At 43.8% G+C, this 25891-nt stretch overlaps 1 protein-coding gene across 1 annotated transcript in view; it reads right to left on the bottom strand.

The window, feature by feature from the left end:
• LOC126981463 (PDF receptor-like) overlaps positions 1-25891 on the bottom strand; it is a 169819-nt gene that overhangs the window by 88334 nt on the left and 55594 nt on the right. The window contains exon 2 of the mRNA XM_050832527.1: positions 15788-15902. Coding sequence (XP_050688484.1) covers positions 15788-15854 — 67 coding nt within the window. The 5' untranslated portion in view covers positions 15855-15902. The remainder of the gene's footprint in view (positions 1-15787; positions 15903-25891) is intronic.

Below are 25891 nucleotides of genomic sequence, written 5' to 3'. Positions count from 1 at the left end.
CGTCGGGCACAACGGTTTTCCCGCGTTTGTTTGATCCATTCCTCTCTGCGCCTTGGAAATTCTGATACTACTGCTACAAATCCATCCATGCTGGGGGACGGCCTGAGGCGGTTAGCCGACGGCCCGGCCTTGATGTAAAGGGGCCTGTGTTAGGGCAGTGAGGCGGAATAAAAGTGCGACGAGGCTACAGGATTACGCATGCATGAGTGCCTTTCACAGGGTGACGCCTCAAGGGTGTGTCCGGAGGCAGCGTGAGGGTGGCGGCAAGGTGGCTTAATTATGATTGGAGAGAGAGAGAGAGAGAGAGAGAGAGAGAGAGAGAGAGAGAGAGAGAGAGAGAGAGAGAGAGAGAGAGAGAGAGAGAGAGAGAGAGAGAGAGAGAGAGAGAGAGAGATGCAAAGTTATGTACAAAAAATAACAAGCAAACGCAGCAGAATATGGAACAAATAGCATAAGCCGACAAGAGACAAGATGAAAATTGGTCCGAAGTATCCCCTTGGTCTCCACTTGACCGTCAGTGCCGCGCTTCAAAGAAGAGCCTTGGAGTGTTAATAAGGCCACCCGACACCTGGCGAGGATCGGTATCAGGTGTATCAAACGGGTGAGCCGATGCAGCGAGTTTGGGGGCTTGGTGTTCGTTGTCTCAGGCACAGAAGGGAAACGAGGGCAAGGTGGGCGATGACGACTGACCGGGTGTGAGGTGCTGGAGAGAGAGAGAGAGAGAGAGAGAGAGAGAGAGAGAGAGAGAGAGAGAGAGAGAGAGAGAGAGAGAGAGAGAGAGAGAGAGAGAGAGAGAGAGAGAGAGAGTAAACGTGTTCTAGCAGATGCGAATTATACAAGTAGAGAGAGAAAGACAGAAAGGGAGAGGAGGAGAGGAGAGAGGGTATGGAGATGAATTCCGAATGTCGAGGAGGAAGAAGAGCTCAGAAAATGAAGGAAAATAATTGAATGGGGAGAGTAATGGCAAGATAGAACAAATAATGGAACGATTGTGGAATAAATTGAGAATGAAATAGTTGGATATGAAAAAAGGAGAAGTAATTCGTGCTTTAGTGAGACAAATAAAGAGTGCAGGGTGGTGCAAAGGACAATTCAAGGGACACCCACGGAAGAGGAAGAGGAAAAGGAAGTGAGATGCAACAAGGGTTGAGAGAACACACTGCGAGGAGTTATGAGGAAGCAGAGATAACGCATGAGGGGAGAGCAGGAAACGGAACGGAAAATGAAAGGTGAGGTTGATGAAGTTACAGAATAAGCTACATTAACAACTGCCAACCACCACCACCACCACCACCACCACCGTCTTTTTCGCCTTTGCTCTCCTGTGTCTCTGACTCGTAGATTAGAGTAGATGGTAGCAACAACAAACAGCCTACTTAAGACCAAGAGGTCTGTTGCTGTTTGCTTTTCCTTTGTACTCTTTTGTACCACCACCACCACCACCACCATAACAACAATATCAACAACAACTTTACCTTATGAATTAGGGTGTGATTGTGATTTTGTGATAAGAGTGCCGGGAAGGACGCGTTATTACGGGTTTAAGGTGGATAAATTCAGTTTCAATAAAGTTTTAGTCTTTATTTGGTGAGTGCCAATAAGATAGAGAGCTTCAAAGAAAGTTAGATACGTTCATGGATAGTGGTTAGGTTAGTGGTTAGGTTTGCAGGAGCTGCTTTATTCTGGCCTACTGACCTCCTGCAGACTACTTATGTTCTAATTTTATTATGTTCTTACCAAGGGCTTGCTAAATGTTTTAGTCTAAAAATTTGCTTTTTGTGATTTTCCTTTTCTTCGTCTTTTACTTATTACTTTTTTTTTCACTGAAGTGCTTTCCTGTTTCTTTTCTGTGTTCTTGCGTTATGTCGTAATTACACCATTAAGAAAGTTAATGAAACTATATGTGTATATTCAAAAGGCGGATGTCTTGTTGCAATTTTAATTAAACTCATATTGTCCGTCAGCGGCCCCGGAAGGCTTTCTCTCCATTGTCGTCTCGTGTATCAAGATGATTATGTAAACAAACTTGTTTCAGAGTCATCCTACCTGAGGCTGGACGCTGTCTTATAGTCTCTCTCTCTCTCTCTCTCTCTCTCTCTCTCTCTCTCTCTCACACACACACACACACACACACACACACACACACACACACACACACACACACACACACACCTTTTAATAATTAATTATTACTGCACAAATAACGGATATGATTTAGGGACAATATTGATAACAGATTAAAACTTCATAATAGTAATTAGGAAAGGCATCGTCGAGGCCAGTGATGTGGACATTTTGTTATCTATTGAAATTATTTTGTCATTAATAAATAACACTAAATAACTAACTATTTGATGATGAATTGTAATAGTTTTTAAAAGAGCTTCAAAATACCCTGATGATAATAATAACAAAATAATCAAGGCGTGTGTGAGGGAGCTCTTCATCAACTTTGGGGGTACAAATCCTGTTAAGCCGGCCTGCCTTGGGCTGCAGGCCTCTAGGAAGGCAATTCTGTGCGAGTATTAGCCCACGTACTAGTACCGGTCTGTAGTGGTTGGTGTGGCGGCTGTGGTAGAAGTAGCATAATAATAATAATAATAATAATAATAATAATAATAATAATAATAATAATAATATTATTATTATTATTATTATTATTATTATTATAATTATTATTGCTATTATTATTGTTATTATTATTATTATTATTATTATTATTATTATTATTATTATTATTATTATTATTATTATTATTATTATTATTATTAGTTGTAGTAATAAGAGTAGTTGTAGTAATAGTAGTAGTAATAGTAGTAGTAGTAGTAGTAGCAGTAGTAGTAGTAGGTTGCAATAGGTAGCAGTAGTATGTTTTATCTGTGAAACTCTTTAATACAAATTGTCTCCGTTTGAATATAACAATACACCTTAATTACCATCGTTACAAAACGTGATGCCTGCCGGAGCCATGAAATGACAAGCTTCCCGTTTATGCTCAAGAGAACTGAAGTGTGAAACGAGGAAGTAATATTCAAAGCAATAAAATGGGGTCTTAAGTCTTCATTAATATTGGAAATCGAAATGAATGGAAAGGTGGAATGTTCTTTCTGAAATATGGCTTCGAATATAAATTTTTAAGTCAAGCTGGTGCTCCACGTGACTCTCTCCATTGAACCAATATTAGTCTGGCTCTGGCGCAGCGGGAAGGAGCGGGGCAGCTGAATAGATGTGATGGACGCAGGAAATTAATCGTTCATCTCCTGTGGCTGTCCCTCTCTCAGGCGGGCAGCGCACCTCTACCTGTCACCGAGACTATTAGAGAGGAGCGACAGGCATCACGCCGAGGATGTAATTTATTAAGGATTCGGGAAGATGTAGCCACCTGAGCACTTGCTCGCTTGTATGGGCCCTTGAAGCCCCTCACGTGTCTTCCTGGTGTTCTCCTCTATGTGACACTGAATCTGCCCTCACGTGCATTTCCCTGGTGGTGGTGGCAAGCGTTCGGCGGGTCTGGCGTCGGGAACCTGTGCAGCGGTGTCCTCGTGATCCACCCATGTACACCAAGTGTCAATCAAGGGGAAGAAGAGAAGCTCCACGCGGCCTGGACGGTCATTTCCGGCAGTTGCGTAATTCCATCAGCCAGCCTGGCAGGAAGGACGCTTAGCGACGGTGGCCGTGATATTATTAATATGGGCTCCCACATTGAAGTTTCAAGCGCCATTATCACATGTGATATTCCGTAGATGAACTGAGTAAGTACCCCAAGGAAGAAGGGGTCCTGCCTCGCGTTTAGGGAAGAGCGAGATTGGTCAAGTAACCTGATGTATTGATTTTAAGTCTGGTAATTTTTTCATTCGCGGTGCGCCGCAGGGCTCCAAATTTTTCTGTGGAGTGGCTCAAAATGAGGCAGTGCTGTCCACGCTGACGGCGTTGACTAAGCACACGGCGAAATCTGCGCGCGTAGGAAATTAGTTTTGCCAGGTATTCTATGCAACACACACACACACACACACACACACACACTAATCGGCGATCATTATAATACTGCGGGACATCCTTCACACACCATTCACTGAGCCTCTGCCCTGCACCGGCTATAATGAACGCGATCACTCTCGGTAAAGAGGGAGCGTAGCCAGAGCCGAGCCGACACGGCTGCTGCCCGAGGGTGCGGGGACCAATAATGTGTAGTACATTTGTTGCGCTGAGTAAACGGTGGAAGGCGTCACTATGAGATACGTATTGGTATTGAGACGAACAAAGACTATAAATAATGTGTTATTGTTATTGTTGTGTATTAGAGGTCCATGGGGGGTGAAGTGCTTGTTCAAGGGCGCGTGTCCAAGGCGCCTCTTGGAGCAGTATTGTGCGTGTTGTCTGCCCTTGGCTGATGGCACTCCGCTCATTTTGAGAGCTGGGCGCAGGGGGGGGAGGGGGGCGGGGATGGCGAGGCGGCTGAACTCAATCGAGACTGACGGTGGTGGCGGCGGTTGGCTCTGTTGGTCGCCGATAATTGCATCGTGGGGAGCATGGAGGCGGCGGCCAGCGTGGCGGGAGATGGGCTGCCCTCACAGAGTTACAGTTATGTATATAATTCTGTGGCTGCCCTGTGCGGTGGTGCGGTGGTGTGGCGGTGAGGGTGAGCGTGATGGCTGCGTGTGTGAGGCGGTGTGCGTCCTGTGAGGAGTGGGATTGGGATTATGGGCGGACACAAGTGAGGAGAGGCGCGGTAGGTCGGGGTGAGGCGAATGGTGTGTGCGGGTGGGAGAAATGGAGGTTGTGGTCGGGGCTGTGGGATTGTTGGAGGGTGTTGTGTAGTGGCCGGCGACTTTCCTCCTCCTCCTCCTCCTCCTCCTCCTCCTCCTCCTCCTCCTCCTCCTCCTCCTCCTCCTCCTCCTCCTCCTCCTCCTCATCTGCCTCCTCTGCCTACTCCGCCTACTCGGGCACTTCCTCTCCTTGCCTTTCTGCCCCACGCAAGACTCAACGCACGCTTTTGTTTGTAATTTATCGCTCAGTGTGTTGTGAGCTGCCCTGGTGGCCGCGACGCCTACTAAACTATATTATATATGCCATTCATCATTGTCGTAGTTCTTGTTGTTCTTGCTCTTCGTCTTCGTCTTCGTCTTCGTCTTCTTCTTCTTCTAAAGGTTAACTTGTATTACATCGTTAAGTTACACATGTTTACCGTGTCGTTATTTCTTGCCAGTCCGCCGCGTGCTGCTCCCATAATGGCGTCGTGTCCTTGCCGCACTGGAGGCCTCTGGGAGTGGCTCGTGTCCGTAGCCTCCTCATCTCCTTCCCGTGTCTCCGCAAGGTCTCCGTCCCTCCTCCTCTTCTCTCCTTCCGTCCGCCTTCCCTTCCCATCCCGCATTCTTTCCTACTTCATCCTTCCGCCCTTGTCACCTCCTGCCACAGCATTCAACTTTTTTTTCTCCTTGGTCCTCCCCCTCCTCCCCCTCCTCCTCCTCCTCCTCCTCCTCCTCTTACAGTCAGGGTTTGAAGCAGGCATCTTTAGTGTTCACGATGAGAGATACGTTTCATTTACATGATTTTATTTTGTTTCTCCTTTAGGCCATTTTTTTCATTATAAGCGGGTGAATAATGGACTCTGGTTACTATCGCAATTACTTATTTATGTATTACTGATTTTTCATTTAGGTAATGATCGGTATTTTAAGGAATAGTTATATAACTTGTCATTTTTGTGTGTGGGCTTGCGCGCGCACCTCAGTAGTGATCGACACCACGTGGTAGGCTGCCTAAGGCTTACCAATTCGTGTGTGAAAAATGTGGGTGACGTTCTTGGGCGTCTTGTAGGCTAGAGAATGACAGCTATTCTAATTGGACAGACTTGCTCATCTTAAAGGAACTAATCTCCATTTTTACGTAAAGTTCGGTGCAGTGACTCAGCCAAAGGGGAGAGCGGCGAGTTCATTAGCTGGTCCATTGAAGAGCGTCCTAGTGGTGGTGGTGGTGATAATGGTGGTGATAGTGGTGGTGGCTATGGTGGCGGTGGTGGTGGCTGTGATGGCAGTGGTGGTGGTGGTGGCGGCGGTGGTAATGAGTTGGGGACTTGAAAGTGGCCGTGCTAATGATATTGGTTACGACGCTAATGGCAGCTCCTGATGTCACCGCCACCGTACTGTCGTCGTTATGCTCATCCTCCAATTCCTCCTCCTTCGCTGCTCTCATAACAAAATATATGGCGATGTTCCCATCGCTTAGTCTATTAAATTAAGAACATTGCAGTAGAACATTAGTATTTTCTCGAAAACTGTATACCAAGGGCTTGTAATACTACATTATTAAATCTGACTCAAGGCTAAAAAAATAAAAAAAATATAAAAAACAAACAATATTCAGGAAATATGAATAACATATTATAACAATATTCAGGAAATATGAATAACGTATTATAACAATATTCAGGAAATATGAATAACATATTATAACAATATTCAGGAAATATGAATAACATATTATAACAATATTCAGGAAATATGAATAACGTATTATTGAAATGCCATTTTTTTTTTGGTAGCATTGTAAAAAAGTATTAGGTTTTCTTTTATAATTTATCAATGTTAATGTGTGTAATGTGTATGACATTAAAACAATTGAAAATGTGAAAATAACATTTTAATATTTTCTGCCATTCTATATTGAAATTATATTTTTTAACCTCAAACTCTAGACACGCAACAAAACTACTACTACTACTACTACTACTACTACTACTACTACTACTAATGATAATAATAATTATTATATTAGTAGTAGTACCGTAGTAATTGTATATAGTTGTAGTAGTAGTAGTAATAGTAGTAGTAGTAGTAGTAGTAGTAGTTTTCGTGACTGTTTTTGTTGTTTTATTTTCGTCTTTATTGTTGTTATTGATGTTTGGGTGGTGTAGTGGTGATGGTGGCGGCATTAAATTTTTTATTTTTTTATTTCGTTGGGGATATACCCCAATGGAGGAAGGCGGTGCATCCCGCGCAACCCCCCAGACGGCTGGTAGAGAGATACCCAATTTTTTCAAGGAGGAGGCCCAACAACGGGGCTGAGGGTGTCGGAAATAGCTCACCTTTCCACCCCCCATGGCACAGGATAGGTCTCGAACCCACGCTCTAGCACCCCGCTGAAGCGCAAGGCCGAGAGACTACCACGGGACCACGGGAGCCCCCCTGTGGCGGCAGTTGGTGCTGCAATAAACGGTTGTGTTGCAGCAGGAGGAGCAGCAAGATGAACGGCAGCAGTAGACAGACTCTCAAGTTGTAACAAAAGATCTCATTAGCGAAATTTAGCGTTGTTGGCCAATGGAGTATGAGGGCGAGAGAAAGAAGGGAAAGAGGAGGAGGAGGAAGGGGAGGAGGAAGAGGAGGAGGAGGAGGAGGAGGAGGAGGAGAGGAAGAATAGGAGTCTGGAGTCGCCGCAGCCCCGGGTGTTGGCCTGACAAGCTCCTCTCCTCTACACAGGCTGGCCCAGACAACTCCCTCCGGCGATACAGCGGATTTATGGCTCACTCTCCACCCTCTCCACCGTTCCACTTCCCTCCATTCCACTCTTGTTTATGGCTCGATCTCCACCATTCCACTTCCCTCCTATTCCACTCTTGTTTATGGCTCGATCTCCACCATTCCACTTCCCTTCCATTACACACTTTGATTCATTCTGCACTGGTTTCTTACACTTCATCCACTTCACTCCTCCACCTCCCCTCTATTTCGATCTCGTTCATTTCTTACTCTGAACTCACTCCACTCCTCCATCTACTTTCCATTCCACTTCCTCTAGTTCATTTCACTCATCAGATCCCTTACTCTTCACTTATTCCACTTATTCATTTTCACTCGTCTGTTTTTTTCCGCACAAATCGTTTACTCTCATTTCATTGCACTCTTCCACTTCCCTTCCATTCCACTTTGTTTTGTTCGTTCCACATAATCCTTTATTCCGTACTCCCTCCATTCCTCAACTTCCCTTCCATTCCACTCCGTCTGGTTCATTCCATATCGTGTTCGTTCGCTCTTATCCGACAATCGAATTTTTCCGTAGCTTCCTTTGTTAACATCTCTCCATTTTATATTTATTTTAGTCCAAAGTTTTCATGTGTATTTCCATTATGTTCGACTTGCTATTGTGCTTGACGATTTTCTTTTTATTCCTTTCCTCTATATTCATTTCGTTTATATAATGTTTTCTTGTGTACTCCATTTCTTTCTTAACCTATACCCTTTTAGTGACACATTAATCTCCAGTCATACATATTGATTTTCTTGCACTTATCTCCATGTATATTTTGTATTCATGTAGTTTACCCCACTAAAATTGTTCTTTTTTCGTGGGTGGTCCCTCGGTTATGTAATATGTATACACCTTTTCGTTTTATTTTATTTGTGTGTGTGTGTGTGTGTGTGTGTGTGTGTGTGTGTGTGTGTGTTGTCGTTTTCCATTTTTATCCCCTAGCTCTCTTTTACCCTCTTGTTTTGATCCTTTTTATTCATATTCTTTCAAATCCAACTTTTTCATACCCCACTTTTCTCTCATGTTCCCCTAGTTTCTTTATCGTCCCTCTGATTCCTTTTTCTCATTCTTTCACTCATCCAATTTACCTTTCTTACCCTTAAATTCCGTTGCTTCCGTTACTGTAAAAAAAAAAAAAATCATTGTTTTCGCGTCCACCTCTCTTCATTTCCATTATTTTCTGTTCTTTTTATATTTCATCATATTTTTCTTGCGGCTTTTCCTTGCCTTTCCACTTTTCTTACTATATAATCCCCCTCCTAGATTCTCCTTATTTTATGTTCTTTTTCGCATTTTACTATATTTTTCTAGCGGGTCTCCTTTTGTTTCCATTTTTCTTACTATCTAATCATCTCTCTCTCTCTCTCTCTCTCTCTCTCTCTCTCTCTCTCTCTCTCTCTCTCTCTCTCTCTCTCACTCTTTCCTCCTTTGACGCACCATTACCACTGCCCAGTTTATGTCCTCTGAGTCTCATTTTATGGCTCGGATGAATTCACGACGCGTCATTAAGGTGCAGTGAAGGAGGTGGTGTCAACGTATCGGGCACCCATTACGACTATTTCCCAAGGCCACAGAGAAGATTAGCCGGGTTTGTCATGGGTCGTGGTGCGGAAGCCGTCTAAGATTTTCAGCAGCATCACAAAACTGTCCATGAAGAGTCCAGCAACTTCCACGAGAGGCTCTTCAAACAGGGGAACTGAGACGCCGAGACGGTTCAGAATACGGGCATTAGACTGACGCGATATCACCCCCTCCCCCAACCCCGGCTGTGTTGGGGTTTCGATTTTAATTTGTTTGGGTGTTATTTTTCGTAGCGGCAAATACGGGGTATGGGAAAATTAAAGTTGCTCATAATTGAAGCTTCGAAGAATTTTGTGCGGAGCGATATTTTCATTATAAAAACGTCATTTGGGCAGTTATTAGGATTTGGCGGGGTTAGATTAAACGGCCCGTTATTACTACCGTCTAATTAGTCGTGTAGACCTCCGATGGGAACATTATTATTATTATTATTATTATTATTATTATTATTATTATTATTATTATTATTATTATTATTATTATTATTATTATTATTATTACTATCACCATCACCACCCCACCATAGTTTTCAATCGTAAATTTTCTTTTATTTCTGGTGTTTTTACGTCAACAACTTCCTATTACAAGAACGTCCTGTTACACGCCTGCCCCGCGGTCGTCTGAACATATCTATCAGTAAGCTTGTCACACACTTTTCCGTTCTTCCGAGTTTCCGCATTTCGTGGCTCAGTATATCTTAAGTCCGTATGTCAAAGGTGTAGTCATTCTTCCTTCACTTCTTTCCCTCCTTTTCATCGTCAATCCCTAACAAGTGACAACCATTAATTTCATTCCTCAAAATTTCACGTGCCATTTTTCATCCCTCCCAATTTATTTTTTTATTTTTTCACCGTAAGAGCTCCGAATGGGACGCTGCTTTTTAGTTGGTACTCTTATAAGTGTACCTCAGAAATGAAAGACATTACATTATTATTGTCTTCATATTTCGTTGTATATGGCAGAGCTCCGAGTGTTTATAATGTGTCAGGATTATTACTGTGCTCCCTTCCAAGTATCGTCCATAGCTGAAGGGAAATGAGAAAACGTGTACATAAGTTTTCTGGTGTTTGGCGCGTGTTTATTTGATAGAACGTGTAGCTTCGTGTTCTCACTCTGATTTATGACTTTGCCGCCTACACACTTCCGGGGAAATGAGTAAATGTTTATTTTTAATTGTATTTCATCTATATTTTGCTGCCTCACTTTACGGACATTATAGAGAGGCGCATATGCTTCTTAATTGAGTCAGCACTCAATGAAAAAAAATGTGTATTCGATTTCTGTTGTATTTCGTGTCTTTCTCTATCACACATTTCCCTCTACCATAGGATTCAACGTTTTCCCTCTGCCTTTTGTACCCGACCGAAAAGGCGAAAATATGTAGGCGTCTCCCTCACCTTTGTTCTACCTTTCATGTTTGCCGCCTCGTCTACCTTTGTGCGGGCGCCACCCCGAGGTGTTCTTATCAACATGTTTACCATACGAGGAAGGGTGGTGTAAAAAGCCCTCGTCACATGCTCCATTAAGGCCTTCTCGTGTACTCTAACAATATGTAATTACTCCGGATGTCAAAAATGTACGTACTTGTGTGAAGGAGGTCGGTGCCGCGGCTTGTCAATGGCGAAGTAAAATTTGTTTGGCGTTTTTAAGGAGCGCTAATGCAGCCCTCCAGTGAGAGAGAGAGAGAGAGAGAGAGAGAGAGAGAGAGAGAGAGAGAGAGAGAGAGAGAGAGAGAGAGAGAGAGAGAGAGAGAGAGAGAGAGAGAGAGACACACACACACACACACACACACACACACACACACACACACACACACACACACACACACACACACACACACACACACACTATCCCTTTTTTCCTTAGGTATGAAAGCAAGCTACAGTGAGACCAAATATCGCAGTGGAGCATGTCAGCGCCTTGTCAAACACTTCTGACGTGACACATAAGAGAACCGGTGCGGAAAAAAGGATAACGTTTCAGCCTATGTTTGCTTTGCCTTCCATGACGCTGCAGTGAGGCTGAATGACGCTAAATCAGGGGCCCTGCCGACGGGTGTGTCTCGCGCTCCGTCGGCCACGTGACAAGGAGGAAATCAAAAGGTCAGAATAACAACACTGCAGTAACTAAAAAGCTTCTACCCAAAACATTTTTCATTTTAACATCACAATTAAATAATCCTTCCGTATTGAAAGTCAGTCTCACTCTCTCTCTCTCTCTCTCTCTCTCTCTCTCTCTCTCTCTCTCTCTCTCTCTCTCTCTCTCTCCATTGTTTTTTCTTTGTTTTTTCTTTGTCTTTCTATCCCTTTTTCTCTCATAAATAGAAATCTTCTATTATATAACAAGTAGAAAAAAAAACACGATTATTTATATTATTACAAGGTCTTCAGGGTATTGTACTATTTTTAGGGAAGAAGAAAATATTTATTATGGCTTTCATTATTTTTTTTTTAGGCTTACCACCTACTCAGAATAGGTAATGCAGGTCAGCCAGGTAAGATTTCTGAGCACCTGGAGTATGGAGGGATAAGGGCCTAGGCTGCCTTCACAACAGGATATTTATTATTTTTCCATAACCTCTATTTCTTGCCTCCTTCCTAACTCAAGTAGCCTGTTCACCTCTCCAGTTCTTCCCTTTTTCTCTTCATGCCCTTCAGCTGCCCCGTTCCTACTCCTTCAGTCCTTCAACCGCACTTTTTTCCCCCATACTCCATCTGTACATTTCGAGGAATCCACTCTTTTCTTCCTCTTCCTCCTTCATATCTTGTTTTTCTTGTATTTCACCATTCTCATTCTTCCTTCTGTCTTGCTTTCCTTTTCTTTACTCTTTATTGCTTCTCTCAGCTTGCCTTGCTTTCAACCTTCTTCCCGTCTTCCTCTCCACTGTCATTCTTCTTCCTTCTTCCTTCCTTTCTAAACCTTGCTTGCCTCACCCCGCGCTGCTCTTCCCTGCTTCGCGTTGCCTCCCTTCCTGCTTGTAACTCTCCCGGCTATAGGTCACGAGCACACCCCGGCTACTTTTGTTGAAATGAAAATAATCCTTCAGTGGGCGATATAAGCTTATCAACCACTAAAAAATAACATAAATAAGTTAGCATTTAGTACATTCGAATGCTGCACTTTATTAGAAATGATATTTTTTCTCACATTTTAAAGATAGGTATTCTGAAAAAGAAAATGTGTTCGCCTCTAAATATTCTCTTTCAATTCCTCCTTCCTCCCTCTTCCTCGGAGCCACTCCAGGAGAGCCAACACAAAGGCTCGGAGGAGGAGGGCTGAGAGCCACCACTCCTCCCACACAGCCTCCCGGAAAGAGTCCATGTGACCACCCTCTTGCCTGCCGTTGGCTAAGACGCGGCATTAAACTTTACATAAGACGCATCATGCCGTAGATTCGTCCCGGGGAGGAATAGATAGAGACGTATAATACTGAGAACATGTGGCGGTTACTTGTGATTATGACCCATTTCTTAGTCGTATATCCTTAAAGTGTGTTAAAGCCAGCGTTACCGTGGCCGCTTCTTCCCTCCTTCCATCCCTTCCCTCTTCACCACTTTCTGGCCCCTCATCCACACTGACCAGAGACCCTATTCTATACCTCCCTGTAGATGTCTGAGTTTCTTTATAAACGTATATTTTTTGTGTTATTATTAAGAGTGGCCCGGTAAAAGAAAAAAAACCCGATAAATTATGTTTTCAGGATTACCCAGGTCATGGACATGTATGCTCACTTTTTTGTTTGCTTGTTCTAGGAAGTTTGGTAATAGGCTAAATTAGGAAATGGGAATTATTAAGTTAGGATATGCAATCAAGTTCCAGTAAGCTTTTCAATCCGAGACCGTAATGTTTTATCTGGTGTATATGTGTGTATCTCTCTCTCTCTCTCTCTCTCTCTCTCTCTCTCTCTCTCTCTCTCGGCGGCAAAGGTGATGCGACATGTGTTATTTATCCTTTTTCATCATCAAAGGATCGCACTTCCTGCCCGTCCGGTCTCCGTCACCTTTGGAAGAAATTTGTTGCGCAGAATGAAAACAGAGAAAAAGTCGTTCACATTTATGATTTTGTAACTTTATATCAAGGCGTCAGCAGCAGGAACAGAGGCTCGTATCGGCGCTTGACGGTAAACTGTTCTGGGGCGGACGGGGAAGCGTGCAAATTTCTGTGTAAAATGTTGACGAGCGTGTTCCATGCATACATTATTATTTATGATTATAGTTCCTCATTTTCGCTCGTGATACAGGATCTAAAAATAAGCAACCGTTAGCGAAAGTTGGATATAAAAAGTTGGGGCAGCTTATCCTTCTGTTATGTAGATTTGTTTAGTCAACCCTGAGTGTTTTTTTTAGGTTTTGTCTGTATGTATATTAATGTGTTTCCTCTGTACGCAAATACTGTTCATTCATTAATGTTTCCCTTGTCCTGCTTAAACATTTAACTGGTTGTCATCATGATATGAATTTTATGAAGTGAGAGAGAGAGAGAGAGAGAGAGAGATTTAATGTTTTTTTTTTTGGATCCTGATGGTCGGTCCAAGGCTTCTTTCCGGTAGGTCCTGATGGTCGGCCCAGCCCGTTCTGGCGCAGGCGAGTGTTTATAGTGGCGCCATCTTGCTTTCAACCTCTAGTGTGTGTGTGTGTGTGTGTGTGTGTGCGCGTGTGTGCGTGCGCGTCGTGTGCGCCCCCGCGTGCGGTCGATGTGCTTCTTTTGTTTCGCGAATTCCTGAAGTCCGGAAGTGCTTTCTTGCATTTTTTTTCTTGGGAAAAGTTTACCGACTTTTTTTTGTTTTGTTGGGAAGTGTGTGTAATTAACCACGGCCGTATCACGTGTTGAACTCGTGATGGCCAGCAGGTACCCTCCTGGTGAGAGCTTTCGGAGATCGTTAGCCGATTTCTGGGTAGTGCTAAGATCCTCACCCCCCTCCCCATCCCCCCTGCTCAAGGAGGGCAGTAACTGCTCATTGCCAGCGGAATTTTTTTTTGGCCTGAGCGGAACTCGAACCTCTGGCTGCAGACCGTAGCCTGACAGGCAGAGCCGTAGTCCACTGAGCCACTGGTACGACGTGTGTGTTTGTGCGTGTGTGTGTGTGTGTGTGTGTGTGTGTGTGTGTGTGTGTGTGTGTCAAGGCAGTCAGTGACTTTAAATTAAGATTTAGCTTCCCTGCTCACCGCCCTAGATTTTCCTGTTCCTCCTCCAAATCCTCGCGGAAATGTTCTCTTTATCTTCATCCACTTTCATTTATACATTTTCTTTCCCCACAATCATCATCCCACCAGATAATTTAAAAAAATATATGGTAGCATTAGTGATGATTCATAATGGAATCCCAGAGTAAGAGTTGTAAATGGTAATGCTAAACGTATTGCCTGTATTATGTTGTATACTATATGGCTGAGGGAACGGGGGTAATAGCTACTAAAGTAAAGAGGTAAAGTGGAAGGAGGAAAAAGGAAGAGTAAGACTGAGAGCGAAGAAACGAGGGATGCCAAAGCAACTTAGTGGGAAGTGACACGAAGATGAAGGTACAAAGAAGGGACAAAGAAAGCAGAGGAGAAAGGAGTCATGTAGAAAGGTAGAGAGAAAAGACACTGACAAAACTGAGAAATTTTAGGATAGATGGTTCAGGTTTTGAATAAGAAAAATTAGTAAAGAGAAGAAGTAAAATAATGGGCGAAGATTTAAGAGCAGCAACGCACAAGGAATGAGAGGAGGAGGAGGAGGAGGGAAGCTATAGGATAACAAGTTTTTAGATCTCTGAAAACAAGAAGGTAATGGATTTTGACGAGAGAGCTCTTCACCCAAGGAGTAAGATTGTGTCTGCTGTTTTCTATGGCCATTTCTCGAAGTTATGAATAAAACAGTATTCTTTGTATACTCTGGAGTGCGGGATTGAGGACACGTGCCCGTTTTTACAGTAAACAAGCGCGGCGTTACGTTATAAAGAGGAAAATATCGCAATAACAGAGATTGAACAATTTGAAACATTTTATAAGCCATTTTATTTGTCAAGATATATACATTTGTTTGGTAGATGGTAGATTTTTAGGTTAGCTCTTTTATTAGCTAAAGATTTGAGAGAGAGAGAGAGAGAGAGAGAGAGAGAGAGAGAGAGAGAGAGAGAGAGAGAGAGAGAGAGAGAGAGAGAGTTCTTGTTAAGGCTTTGCAAGAGAAGTTATCCATTTTTCACTCATACGTGTCGGAGAATTGAGTAATGATTCACAAAAGAACGACTGACTTTGCTCGATAATGCTTAAAATGGGAGAAAGGAGGAGGAAAAAGGGGGACTGAGGACACGAATTGCCTCTCCAAAACGAATCAAAAGACAGAAGGTGGGAAGACGGAGAGGAGAATAAATAAAGATTAGAGTGACAATCAGTGAATATGAGAGGAAGAGTAGGAGGGATACTCGTTCACCATTTTGTTCTGTGTTATTGACGTAGTCAGAAATGACGCCAGATAACAGAGAACAAGAAAAAGGTATTAAGCAAACGATATAGGGTGGAAATTATCGTGAGGCAAGAGCCGAGAAAGAGAAGAAGGAAAGAAACTGAGAGAACTAAAAGAAGAGAAACAGAAGGAGAAAGAGAGAAGAACTGGAGGAAGCAGAGAAGCAGAAGCAGAAGAAGGAGGATAAAGAGGAAGAACTGGAATTTGAAGAAGAACTGCGAGAATTAAATTTACTTACCATGAGCCGAGAGGTTGACGTGCTGGAAGGAATCGACACAGGCCTGGAGCAAGATGGAGTCAGTCATGGGCGGAGACTGCGAGAGGGCGTGTTCCTCTGTCTCACACACCGGCGTCTGCGAGGGAAGGAGAGAGAGTGAACGTGAGATTGACGCCGACAGAGAAACGTAAAGAGATTGATAGTAAAATAGAAAAAGAGACTCGACACTCACTTCCAATACTGTTAAAAAAAAATACAGGAAAAAACTACAGCATAAAGAATATATACATTTAAATAGAAAGAGAGAGAGAGAGAGAGAGATACAAGATTGACTCCCTCCTAGTAATGTTAAAATGGATAAAAAAAAACTACATCACTTTTTTGAACGGGAAAAAAACCCAATATTGACACTTGTTTAAGAACACCTGACACCACTATACGATCTCGAGGGACAAAGATCACGACGGGAAGGAAGTAAGGCCAGGGATGGGATGTATGTGGTTGGGTGGGTGTGGGTGGAGGGCGAGATTAAAGAACAAGGTGCAAGGTCAGGTGAGTTTGATATTCGAAGCGACGACGGCGAGTCAATCAGTCTGAGCGATAAAGTAAACATGTCTTGCTGTGTGTCGCCTTTGATGCTAGAAGTGGGTGACCGGGGACACAAGCTGATGTTTTCCCTTTTTATTAGTTCTCCTGCCGCGACGACCGACGTGGGCTATATACGGAATGGAAATGTTAGGCTGAAGGAGGGAGATGAAAGGGGGAAGGATGGAAATGAGGGAAGCTGGGCTGTACATGGTGGGAGAAGGTGGGATATAGAAGGAAGGAGGGAGATAAAAGGGGGTGGATAGAGATGACGGGAGCAGGTCTGTAGACGCTGAGAGGGGTGGTGGAGAAGGAAGGAGATGAAAGGGGATGGATAGAGATGAGGGAAGCTTGGCTCTAGGTGATGGGAGGAGGAATGGATATCTAGGGATGAAAAATGAAGGTGCAGAAGGAATTTATGCTTAAAAATAAAACAAAAAAAGGCTTCTGGGAAATATTAAAAACGTGAGTCGAAAGGAAGTTGAGGAATAGGAGAAAAGACAGGAAGGGGAACGAAGGAAATGCGAGAGAACATATGTCAGAAAAGAGAGAAGTGGAAATGTAGATAAATATGGGGAAGAGGAGAGATGTGGAGAGCAGGAGGTAAGAAGGGAGGGAAGAACTAAGGACTATATGGGTTTCGTTAAGATTCTCGCACCTCGGTAATAAAGGAATTCGATATCTCTCTCTCAGGCCGCAGAGAGTGATGTGGTGTATTTTTATTGCTTGTGTCTGATAGTATCTACATATTGCCATTAACATATTGTGATACGGATTTGTAATGAGGGAAGAAGAGCATCGGGAGTCTACAGGGAAGTGGTATTGACGAGTTTTTTTTTTTTTGTCCCAAGATGAAAAGGAGAAGGAGGACGAGGAAGATGAGGAGGACGAGGAAGATGAGAAGGGTTCCCACAGTATCTTTTCTAGTGACACCTTGTTTGCCAAACCATATATTCTGGGAAAAATAGAGCATACAAGGGAGCCATTGAATGATCGGTATATTACAGATATTCTAATTTTATATTCATGTGCCATTTTTTATTGAAAATTAAGTAAAAAGTAATATCGTAAAATATGACGGCAAAGATATTTGAGAAATGTTCGGGAAATATTAATTGGACCTCAAAAGTCTAACAGGAACTCTAAAAAGAGAAAGCGTAAAGTAAAGCTCAGGCCTCAGCGGCGCTCTCTTTCTTCATCTCTGCCCTTCTCGTTCTTTTTACAGACTCTAAGCATCTCCTTCCCTGCCCTTGACACTCTTTACTTCCCCTTCCCTGCCCTTCCCTCCCCACCCCTCTCCTTCCCTCCCCTTTTCGTCTCTTCTCGCCCCATTTAGCGCCATCAAGCCCGTCAGACACTTCCTTTCAACGCCATTAAGATAACGAGAAAGTTGTGCTGCAAAGAGAATTCCTGAGGCTCACGTTGCGTTCCTAGGGAGTGTCTTTCAGCCTCTTAACGGGCGGCGTTCACCTGTTAGCGTGGAGGCCTCCAAAACGAAAAGAGTGCACCTACGAAAATAGATCAAAAGAGCCAGATAGAAGCACAGAAATGTAGAGGGACTGAATCTGAAAATCTAATGGTGTACCTCTATACGCCTACTCCTGACACCACCACCATCATCATCACCACCACCACTACTACTACAACTTTTTTTCTTCTTGTTCTTCATAGGTGTAAGGAAACCGCCCATCCGTCTCCACTCTCCCCGGGAATCGAACACGGGATCTCTCGTTTGTGAGTCATTACCCTTATTTTTTTCCTTTTCCCTTTAAGCTGTTTCATTAAAGTCATCATATTTATCATCATCATCATCTTATATTTCTTCTTCTTCTTCTTCTTCTTCTTCTTCTTCTTCTTCTTTTTCTTTTTCTTTTTCTTCTTCTTCTTCATCCTTTGTCTGTTCTTCAACGCTTTCCTTTCTTTTCTTTCCTTTCAGCCAAGTTCTTTCCACGTTTTGTTCCCCTTCTTTTGTTTCTCTCTTCCTCCTTGTTTCCTTTACTCTCTTCTCGGCAAACGTTTCTTTTCAACTTTAAGCACCGCCTGTTTCCTTTTCTCTGGCATTATTACCTTGAGCTCTTGCGTTTTCTTAACTCCTTTTTTTATTTCACGTTTATCTCTGTTTTCATTTTTAGCTTCTTCACCTGTCCATCCATTTCGATATCTATATTTCTGCGTTTTTTTCTTCTACTCTGTAAATCCTGGTCTTTCTCTCCCCCTCTCCCCTCTCCTCTGCCTCCTTCTCCCCTATCTCTTCCTCCTCCTTCGCTTTCTCCTCCTCCCACAAGTCCTCCACAAGTCGTGTCCTCCAGGGATGTGGTGATGAACACGGACGCTGAGTGAGTGAAGAGGCGGATGCTGTGCTTAAGGAGGGAGAAACGCCGAGGTGGGAGGGAAGGGGGAGAAAAGAATCCGGACTGGTGGGGAGAGGGAGAGTTAGAACCGGAAGGAGGAAGAGAGGAGTGGGAGTCTTGGTGTGTGTGTGTGTGTGTGTGTGTGTGTGTGTGTGTGTGGTGGTGGGTGGGGGGGGGGGCAGGTAGGCTGGCAGTGACGAAGAAAGACGTAAGGAAAGACTTAATATTTCAGAAAGAAGGGTTAAAAAACGTATGTGACTTATTCAGTGTTTTTCGTGGAAGTTATACAGAACTATGAAAAAAAATTAATACCGAATGTAGAAAAATTCTTTGTGTTTTGAAGTTGTAGAGGAAGAGAGATCGAACTAGCTGATTTTTTTTTAGTAAATGTTCGAATAAAGAAAAAAAACAGTAGAAACAAGAAAAAAAAAAGGGGGAGGCGGAAGAGTTAGAAACCCGCGCGCCTGCAACAAGAGTCCACTCCAACAAAGAGCTATTTTTAGAGCGCCCTGACCCACTTCTTTTTTGGCGTTACTGCACTCCGACCCGACTCATGTTACATCGTAGTGGCGGGGCGGCCTCGGGCGTAGCCTGGGACTGGGGCGGCGGCCCCTCCGCAGCGGCCCGGCAGTGACTCAGCCTGTCCTGGGGGAGGCAGCGGCCCGCGGCGTCCCTTCAACAGTCTGTCTCAAAATCTTTCTTGAGACACTCGACGCCCTTGGGAAGACCTGGCAGATTTCTTCTTTGTAGGGGCGTTTTTACCTTGTTTATTTGATTTACTTATACTGATTTTCTTTCATTGCCTTCACAACTTGACGGTAAATTCTGGACTTGAACTCTGATATTGCCGAAATCGTTAATAAGAAAATTCAAAATGTCATGGCTGGAGTGGCGGTCTTGTGTCTTGTCTTTCGGGGTGTAGTGCATCGCCACGACCCACCCGCCTGAGTGTCTACCGGATCGCCTGCCACGCACGACCCGGGGTAAACCATTAGGACCCGTCACGGAGGCCCTGGCGGAAGCAATAATCGGAGTGATGGTCCTCCGCGCGTGACTGGTGGTGTTGTGTGCTTGCCCTGCGACTGCCGCCACCCATCAGGCACCTGCAACCGTGACATGAGGCCCTCCAATCAGCTTCGGGGGATCACAATTACGTCTTCACAAGCTTCCCTCGTCGTGATTGGCTGCGTCGTCTGCTGTTGATCTTTACGTCACCATTCGTGTTTTACTTTCACTCGTACGTTCTCGCTTTCAGGAACGTATCTGCTTTTATTCACTTCGTCCCCGCTTTTTTTCCGTAAAGAAATTCTCAAAGCAAAAATTTTACGGTTTTCATTTTTCTTTTCTGAGAAAGTTGAAGTACGTGAGAATGTGTGAGAAAAACAGAAAACATATTTCTCTTTCATTAATATTTTTCACGTTTCTACCCTACCCTCTAGTCTCAGGGAGGAGGAGGAGGAGGATAGGGAATTTTTGATAAAACTAGAATAAAGTAAAAGGGGAAAAGAAGAAAACGGGAAGGAAGAGGAGAGAACTAGGATGATGAGGAGAAGGAGTAAAGCAGGTGGATGTATCCGGTGTAAAATTGTAAGAGAAAAGGAAGAAGGAAGATAAAGAAGAGAAAGTGAAGACGAAAAGAAGTACAAGGAAAAAGAAAAAACGAATCAGAAATTGAAGAAGAAGTAGTAGAAGAAGAAGAAGAAGAAGAAGAAGAAGAAGAAGAAGAAGAAACGAAAGTAAGAGGATGAAGAAGAAAAGTATGAGGAGGAGAAGGAGGAGGGGGAGGATAAGAGGAAGGAGAAGAAGAAACTAAAATAAGAGGATGAAGCAGAAACGAAAGAAGAAAATGTAGGAAGTGGAGGAGGATAAGAAGACGTAGTAGAAGGAGGAGGAGGAGGAGGAGGAGGAGGAGGAGCTGATCCCTTGGCGTCCCAGCTAAGACCACTTGACCTTCAGCTCGCGGGCTGAGCCGACTCGAGGCTTTTGGTAGTGGTAGTGGTGGTGGTGGTGGTGGTGGTGGTGCAGGTCATGCGCTCTTTGGCAAGCCTCTCTGGGTACGCAAACCATGATGATATATATTTTTTGTCTTCTGTGTCTATCTGTATCTGTTTATCTATCTATCTATCTCTGGACTCCCTCACCTCTTTTTCCTCTCTCCCTCCTCCTTTTCTCCATTCTTCTCCCTCTACTTTTCTCTCCTATTTTTCCCCAAAGATCTTAAGAGTTCTCGTCCTCCTGTTCTCCCTCTCCGCGCCTCTTTCCTTTGCCCGATCCCTTTTAGCCACACCACTATCGGTCTTTTCCGTCTCTTTTATCCCGGAACAGAGGGGGAGGCGCGTGGGTTGAAAACTCCCTCAGGAATTTTACGGGGCTAAATTAATTTTCCCATTTGCATAGAATGTTCCTACCTCTATAGTATTTTCGTATTCAACTAAGATGATTTACCTCTTTATAGAATTTAAGCCTACTTCGAGTTCCAAGGGATATTAAGTTACTGTTAAGTAGTCTGCTTATATATCTGGTTAGTCTTGAATAGGATTAAGGTGTGCCTCAGACGGCTTAGTAGTGTGGGTATAGATGGGGCCTCATAATCTTGTTTCCGAGTGGTGAAGGAGGCAGTTTGTCATGAGGGGGGATGAGAGAGAGAGAGAGAGGGAGAGGGAGAGAGAGAGATCACTGATGTAGTAGACCACTGATATCAGGACGCCTTCCACTTTTTAATGAATTTCACATGAATTTCACTCAAACCATTCAGCTCTATTCTAGGGGTCTGTGACGAATGATTTAAGTTATTTTTTTGTATCTGAGGTTTGTGTATCATCAGCATTTTTTGGTTTTCATACAATACCTGAGAGGCAGTAGAAGCGTATTTATCCAGGTGTAGCCGTGACCTTTTTGGGGCGTCTTACATGGGTTGTTTAACGAGCAGAGAAAAATTGCTCCTGTTTGTCATTTGACCTTAAAAGTCTTTTGCCTTACAGCGGGTCAAAGGGAGTTGCCGAAGACTTTTATCAACCCATCCCGGAAGTCTGTTGATCGACAAATATGGAGCCGGTCAAGTGAGTCAACACACATGCATTCTTTACCCGGGTCAAGGAGAGTATGGAAGCTGCTGCCCCCGCTCCTCGCGTCCCGCTCCGGTCATACAGGAGAACCTAATTTTAAGGCTTAGTAAACTTAGATAGAAAACAAAAATCAACAGTTTTCATCTTCTATCTCGCTCTTTCCATTTTTCTATCCCGCGTAAATTTACATCTACTCTCCGGAGAAATAAAAAAAGCTAGAATTTCTCATTGTTTCTGTGTTTGTCCATCTCGATGACTATTTCTTTTACGTCCATCTGAAGAATCGTACAAACAAAGAAATGTAAGGCAGAGACGTATCTGGTTGCTTCTCTTTTATGCCATCCACTTACTTTTACGCTGGTGAAAGGAGTTTTAAAGTAAGAGGTTAGATTTCATTTTCAGAGAGCCACGTAAGCCAATCCCGAACCCTGAAAAAAAAATATAAAAAGAATTCGGTAGGCCTGTCAGAGCTGTTTTGGGGTTTCTTTGTCCTCCCAACTTCGACTCGCATCCGGGATTTACACACATTTTTTTTTTGCCGTTCTTACACTGTGGCTGTATCGTCTTACTGACAGATGGCAAGTCATATATACAGAGGGAGGGAAAGTGTGAGCAGGGAAATAAAAATATGACTCAGGAATAGTCTCCAAGGTGACAGAGCTCCCGCTGCCTCCACCTGCGCTGCCCTTCAACATTTACGGGTACCGGTCGCGGAGCCGGGGAGCCACACGGTAGTTTGTCACCCGTAAACACAATGTCATTTTAAGTAAAGGTTGAGGCTAACATGAAAGGGAAGAGTATCGTGTTAGTGTAAATATAGCCATCTGTGCACGACGACTCCGGCGGGAATTGCTTTTACCACCAAGCCGCCGCGAGCACTGCCGCCACTGTGTCAGGCTTTGTGAGAGGCTGTTTGTCTTGAGGGGGGATGAGAGAGAGAGAGAGAGAGAGAGAGAGAGAGAGAGAGAGAGAGAGAGAGAGAGAGAGTTTAATATTAGATGGAAGCACTTGTGTCGTTGTAATTAGTAATTTTGTTGAGTGATAAATATTAAATTGGTAAATTATGAAGTAATAGTACATTTGATTTTTGCCATAAAATTTTAATTTCTGATTAAGATCATTAAAAGCTTTCCTTGTGTGAAAATGTATATTTATAGAATGTTGCGGAAGCGATACTGATGCATTGTTGAACGTGAATTTATTATTGTATTTTTCGCGGGGCAGGCGAGCAAAAGCAGAGTAATGGTCTTCTTTTGTTGCCGGCACGTATGGGCTCCCGCGGGACCATGGAAATAAAATAGAATAGTTTCCCCAAAGTACCGGGCATGCAGCTATCTACTGCCTTAACTTTGCAAACAAACGACTCTGATGGAACACAATGAACCCGTGCAAAGTTTTTCCTTTAAAATTTTTCTTGCGGCGCATTTTTCTAAACACATTTACGTACAAACATCCATTCGCACCCAAAACACTAAACCCTAACTTTCTCCAAGCGACCATTTTCACTTCCCTCTCTACTTCTTCGCCTTTGTCTACAACCCATGCACAGAATCCTCCAGACGCCCGCCCCGTGCTGAGGATCCTCCCTCGAGACTTGGCATGGAATTGGAGTACGAGCCACGTTACATCCTCGGGGAATTTATGCCGCGGCAGCATCAAGACGGTACAAGGAATTCCATACAGTAGTGTCGCTCGAGGCTGGTGGGAGGCGGGGAGGGTTAGGGACAGGGAAATGGTGGAGTGAAAAAGCTGACTGGAATAGGGAATATGAAGCGGGGTGAATAAGAAAAAAAAAAATAGTACCGGAGAAAGGCAAACAAGGGGCAGGGGTATGAGACAGGGAGGAAGCTGGTGAATGAATAATATGCAAAAGAAGATAGAAGACTGAAAACACAAGGGTAGAAGCATGACATGAGAGATATAATAGTAAGTAAAAGAGGTATTGAGAATAGAAGATTGAGAACACAAGGACAGAGGTATGACACTGAAAGGACACAGGGGAAAGAATAGTAAGCAAAAGAGGAGGATAGAAGATGGAAAACACACAGGGAATTAAGGATAGGAAGCAAAATGCAATAGAGTTCAAAAGAGAAGCAGGCAAGCAAGTCGTAGGGATCGGAACACAGGCAGGGAGTGAAAGAAAGTAATTTGATGGAGGAAGTGGAGAGAGAAAACATGGAGAGCAGGCGGCCAGACAAAGGCCATGGAAAATCCTGAAGGAAAGGGGGAGAAAGGATGACTCGGATGTGACCGCCAAATAAAAGATAGGGAAAAGTACATAGTGAAAGAGGGCAGTGCACAGAGAGAGGACAGAGAAAAGGAAGATGGATGAGAGAGGAGAGGAGACAGAGTGTAAAGGGAAATGGGAAGTGAGTGAGGCGGCAAAAAAACAAACTTGAAAGAGCGGAGGAAGAGGAAAGACAAGAGGAAGGAAAAGCGAGAATAATGGACGAAAAACGAAGTGTAGACCGGACTTGAAGGGGGACAAGGGCGGTGGGTCAGTACAGAGGCCCAGCTTGGCCAACAGGGCCGTCAGTCTTTTGGTTTTGACGTTGATAGCGACTTTTTGTTATCAGGGGGCCATAATACCCTGTGTTATTTTACGGGTCACGGTTATGGCCACTTACTTTGTCGTTAATGGTTCCTCCGATAATCACTTTCGTGGATTTTTTTTAACATTTTTTTCTATTAGTTCAGCTTCATCTCGTTCCCTCTTGTTCCTCTCCTTCGTCTCTCCCTCTTCTGCCTTCTCTCATATTTTTCTTCCTTCCCTTTCAGTCAGCGCTTACCTCGTTTTCCCTCCCCTTTCATCATCTCATCCCAGCATCCGACTCCTTTTTTCCTCCATCTCTCTTCCCTTTCTGAGTTTCCTCCACCCGCCCTCTCCTCCATAAACAGCGCCCGGCTACTTAACTTCCATTTATGTGCTAGTTATCTCTCTCTCTCTCTCTCTCTCTCTCTCTCTCTCTCTCTCTCTCTCTCTCTCTCTCTCTTTATCTCTATCTATCTATCTATCTATCTATCTATCTACAGATGTGACACACTTAGGGGACTTAATCCGATGCTGCGATGCTAGTCAGATAGACGAAACCTTTCCGATACGAAGCTCCCGAGGCGTCGTTCAGTCTCTCAAGTGGCTACGTAGCGTCTCTTCCGTTCCCTTTCCTCTCCTTGGCATTATTAATTCACCTCTTCGTCTCCCCTTCTCTCATCTCCCACTTCTCTTTTCCTTCCTCTTTCTATATATACCCTTCCAGCCTTTCTCCTTCCTTCATCTCGTCCAACTCTGGCTCCGTTTTCTTCCTCTTCCTTGTGTTCCAATCGTTTTCCGTGCTTATTTTTCTTTCTCCTCGTCTTTTTCTCCGTTTTTCACTTCTCTTTTCCTTTCCCTTCTTATATCCTTCCGCCCTTTGTCCTTCTCCACCTTGTTCAACTCTATATCCTTCTCCATCCTCCTCCTTGTCTTCCAATTCCTTCATCCTTTTCTTCCTCCTCGTCTCTTTTTTTCTTCGTTTACCATTTTTCATTCCTTTCTTATATCCTTCCGCCCTTTGTCCTTTCTCCACCTTGTCCAACTCTGTCTCCACCTTCTTCCTCTTCCTCCTCATCTTCCAGTTCCTTTATCTTTTTCTTCTTCCTCGTCTTTTTCTCCTTTTCATTCCTCTTCCTCTACCCTTCCGGCTTTTGCCCTTCTTCCACTTTGTCCAACTTCACATCCATCTTCTTCCTCCTCCTTCCCGTCTTTCAATTCCGTGTATCATTTTATCTTCCTTCCCTTCGTCTTTTTCACCTTTTTCTTTCGCTTCCGACGACGTGCGGTTGATTGACAGAGATCGCAGGAGGAGAGGAATTGAGTCAGTCAGTTTTTTCGAAGGAGTTTTGTCGTGGATTAGGGTGTTCGTGACCGTCTTATATTGGTGATTCTTGTCTCGTCTCTCCGCGGGTTTGTGGTTGAGGAGAGGAGAGATGTATATATTTCTCCATTGGGGTTGCGTTGATTTGTGGGATGCGTCGTTGTTTGTGGTGTAGTAGCAACAGCAGCAGTAGAATTAGTAGAAGTAGTAGTAGTAGTAGTAGTAGTAGTCGGAGGAGGAGGAGTTGTAGTAGTCGTTGTATAAGGGGTT

Source organism: Eriocheir sinensis, chromosome 48 (genome assembly GCF_024679095.1).
Source record: "Eriocheir sinensis breed Jianghai 21 chromosome 48, ASM2467909v1, whole genome shotgun sequence".
In the NCBI taxonomy this organism is placed as follows: Eukaryota; Metazoa; Arthropoda; class Malacostraca; order Decapoda; family Varunidae; genus Eriocheir; species Eriocheir sinensis.
The sequence above is the reverse complement of the archived record's forward strand: the minus strand, read 5'-3'. Positions and strand labels throughout refer to the sequence as shown.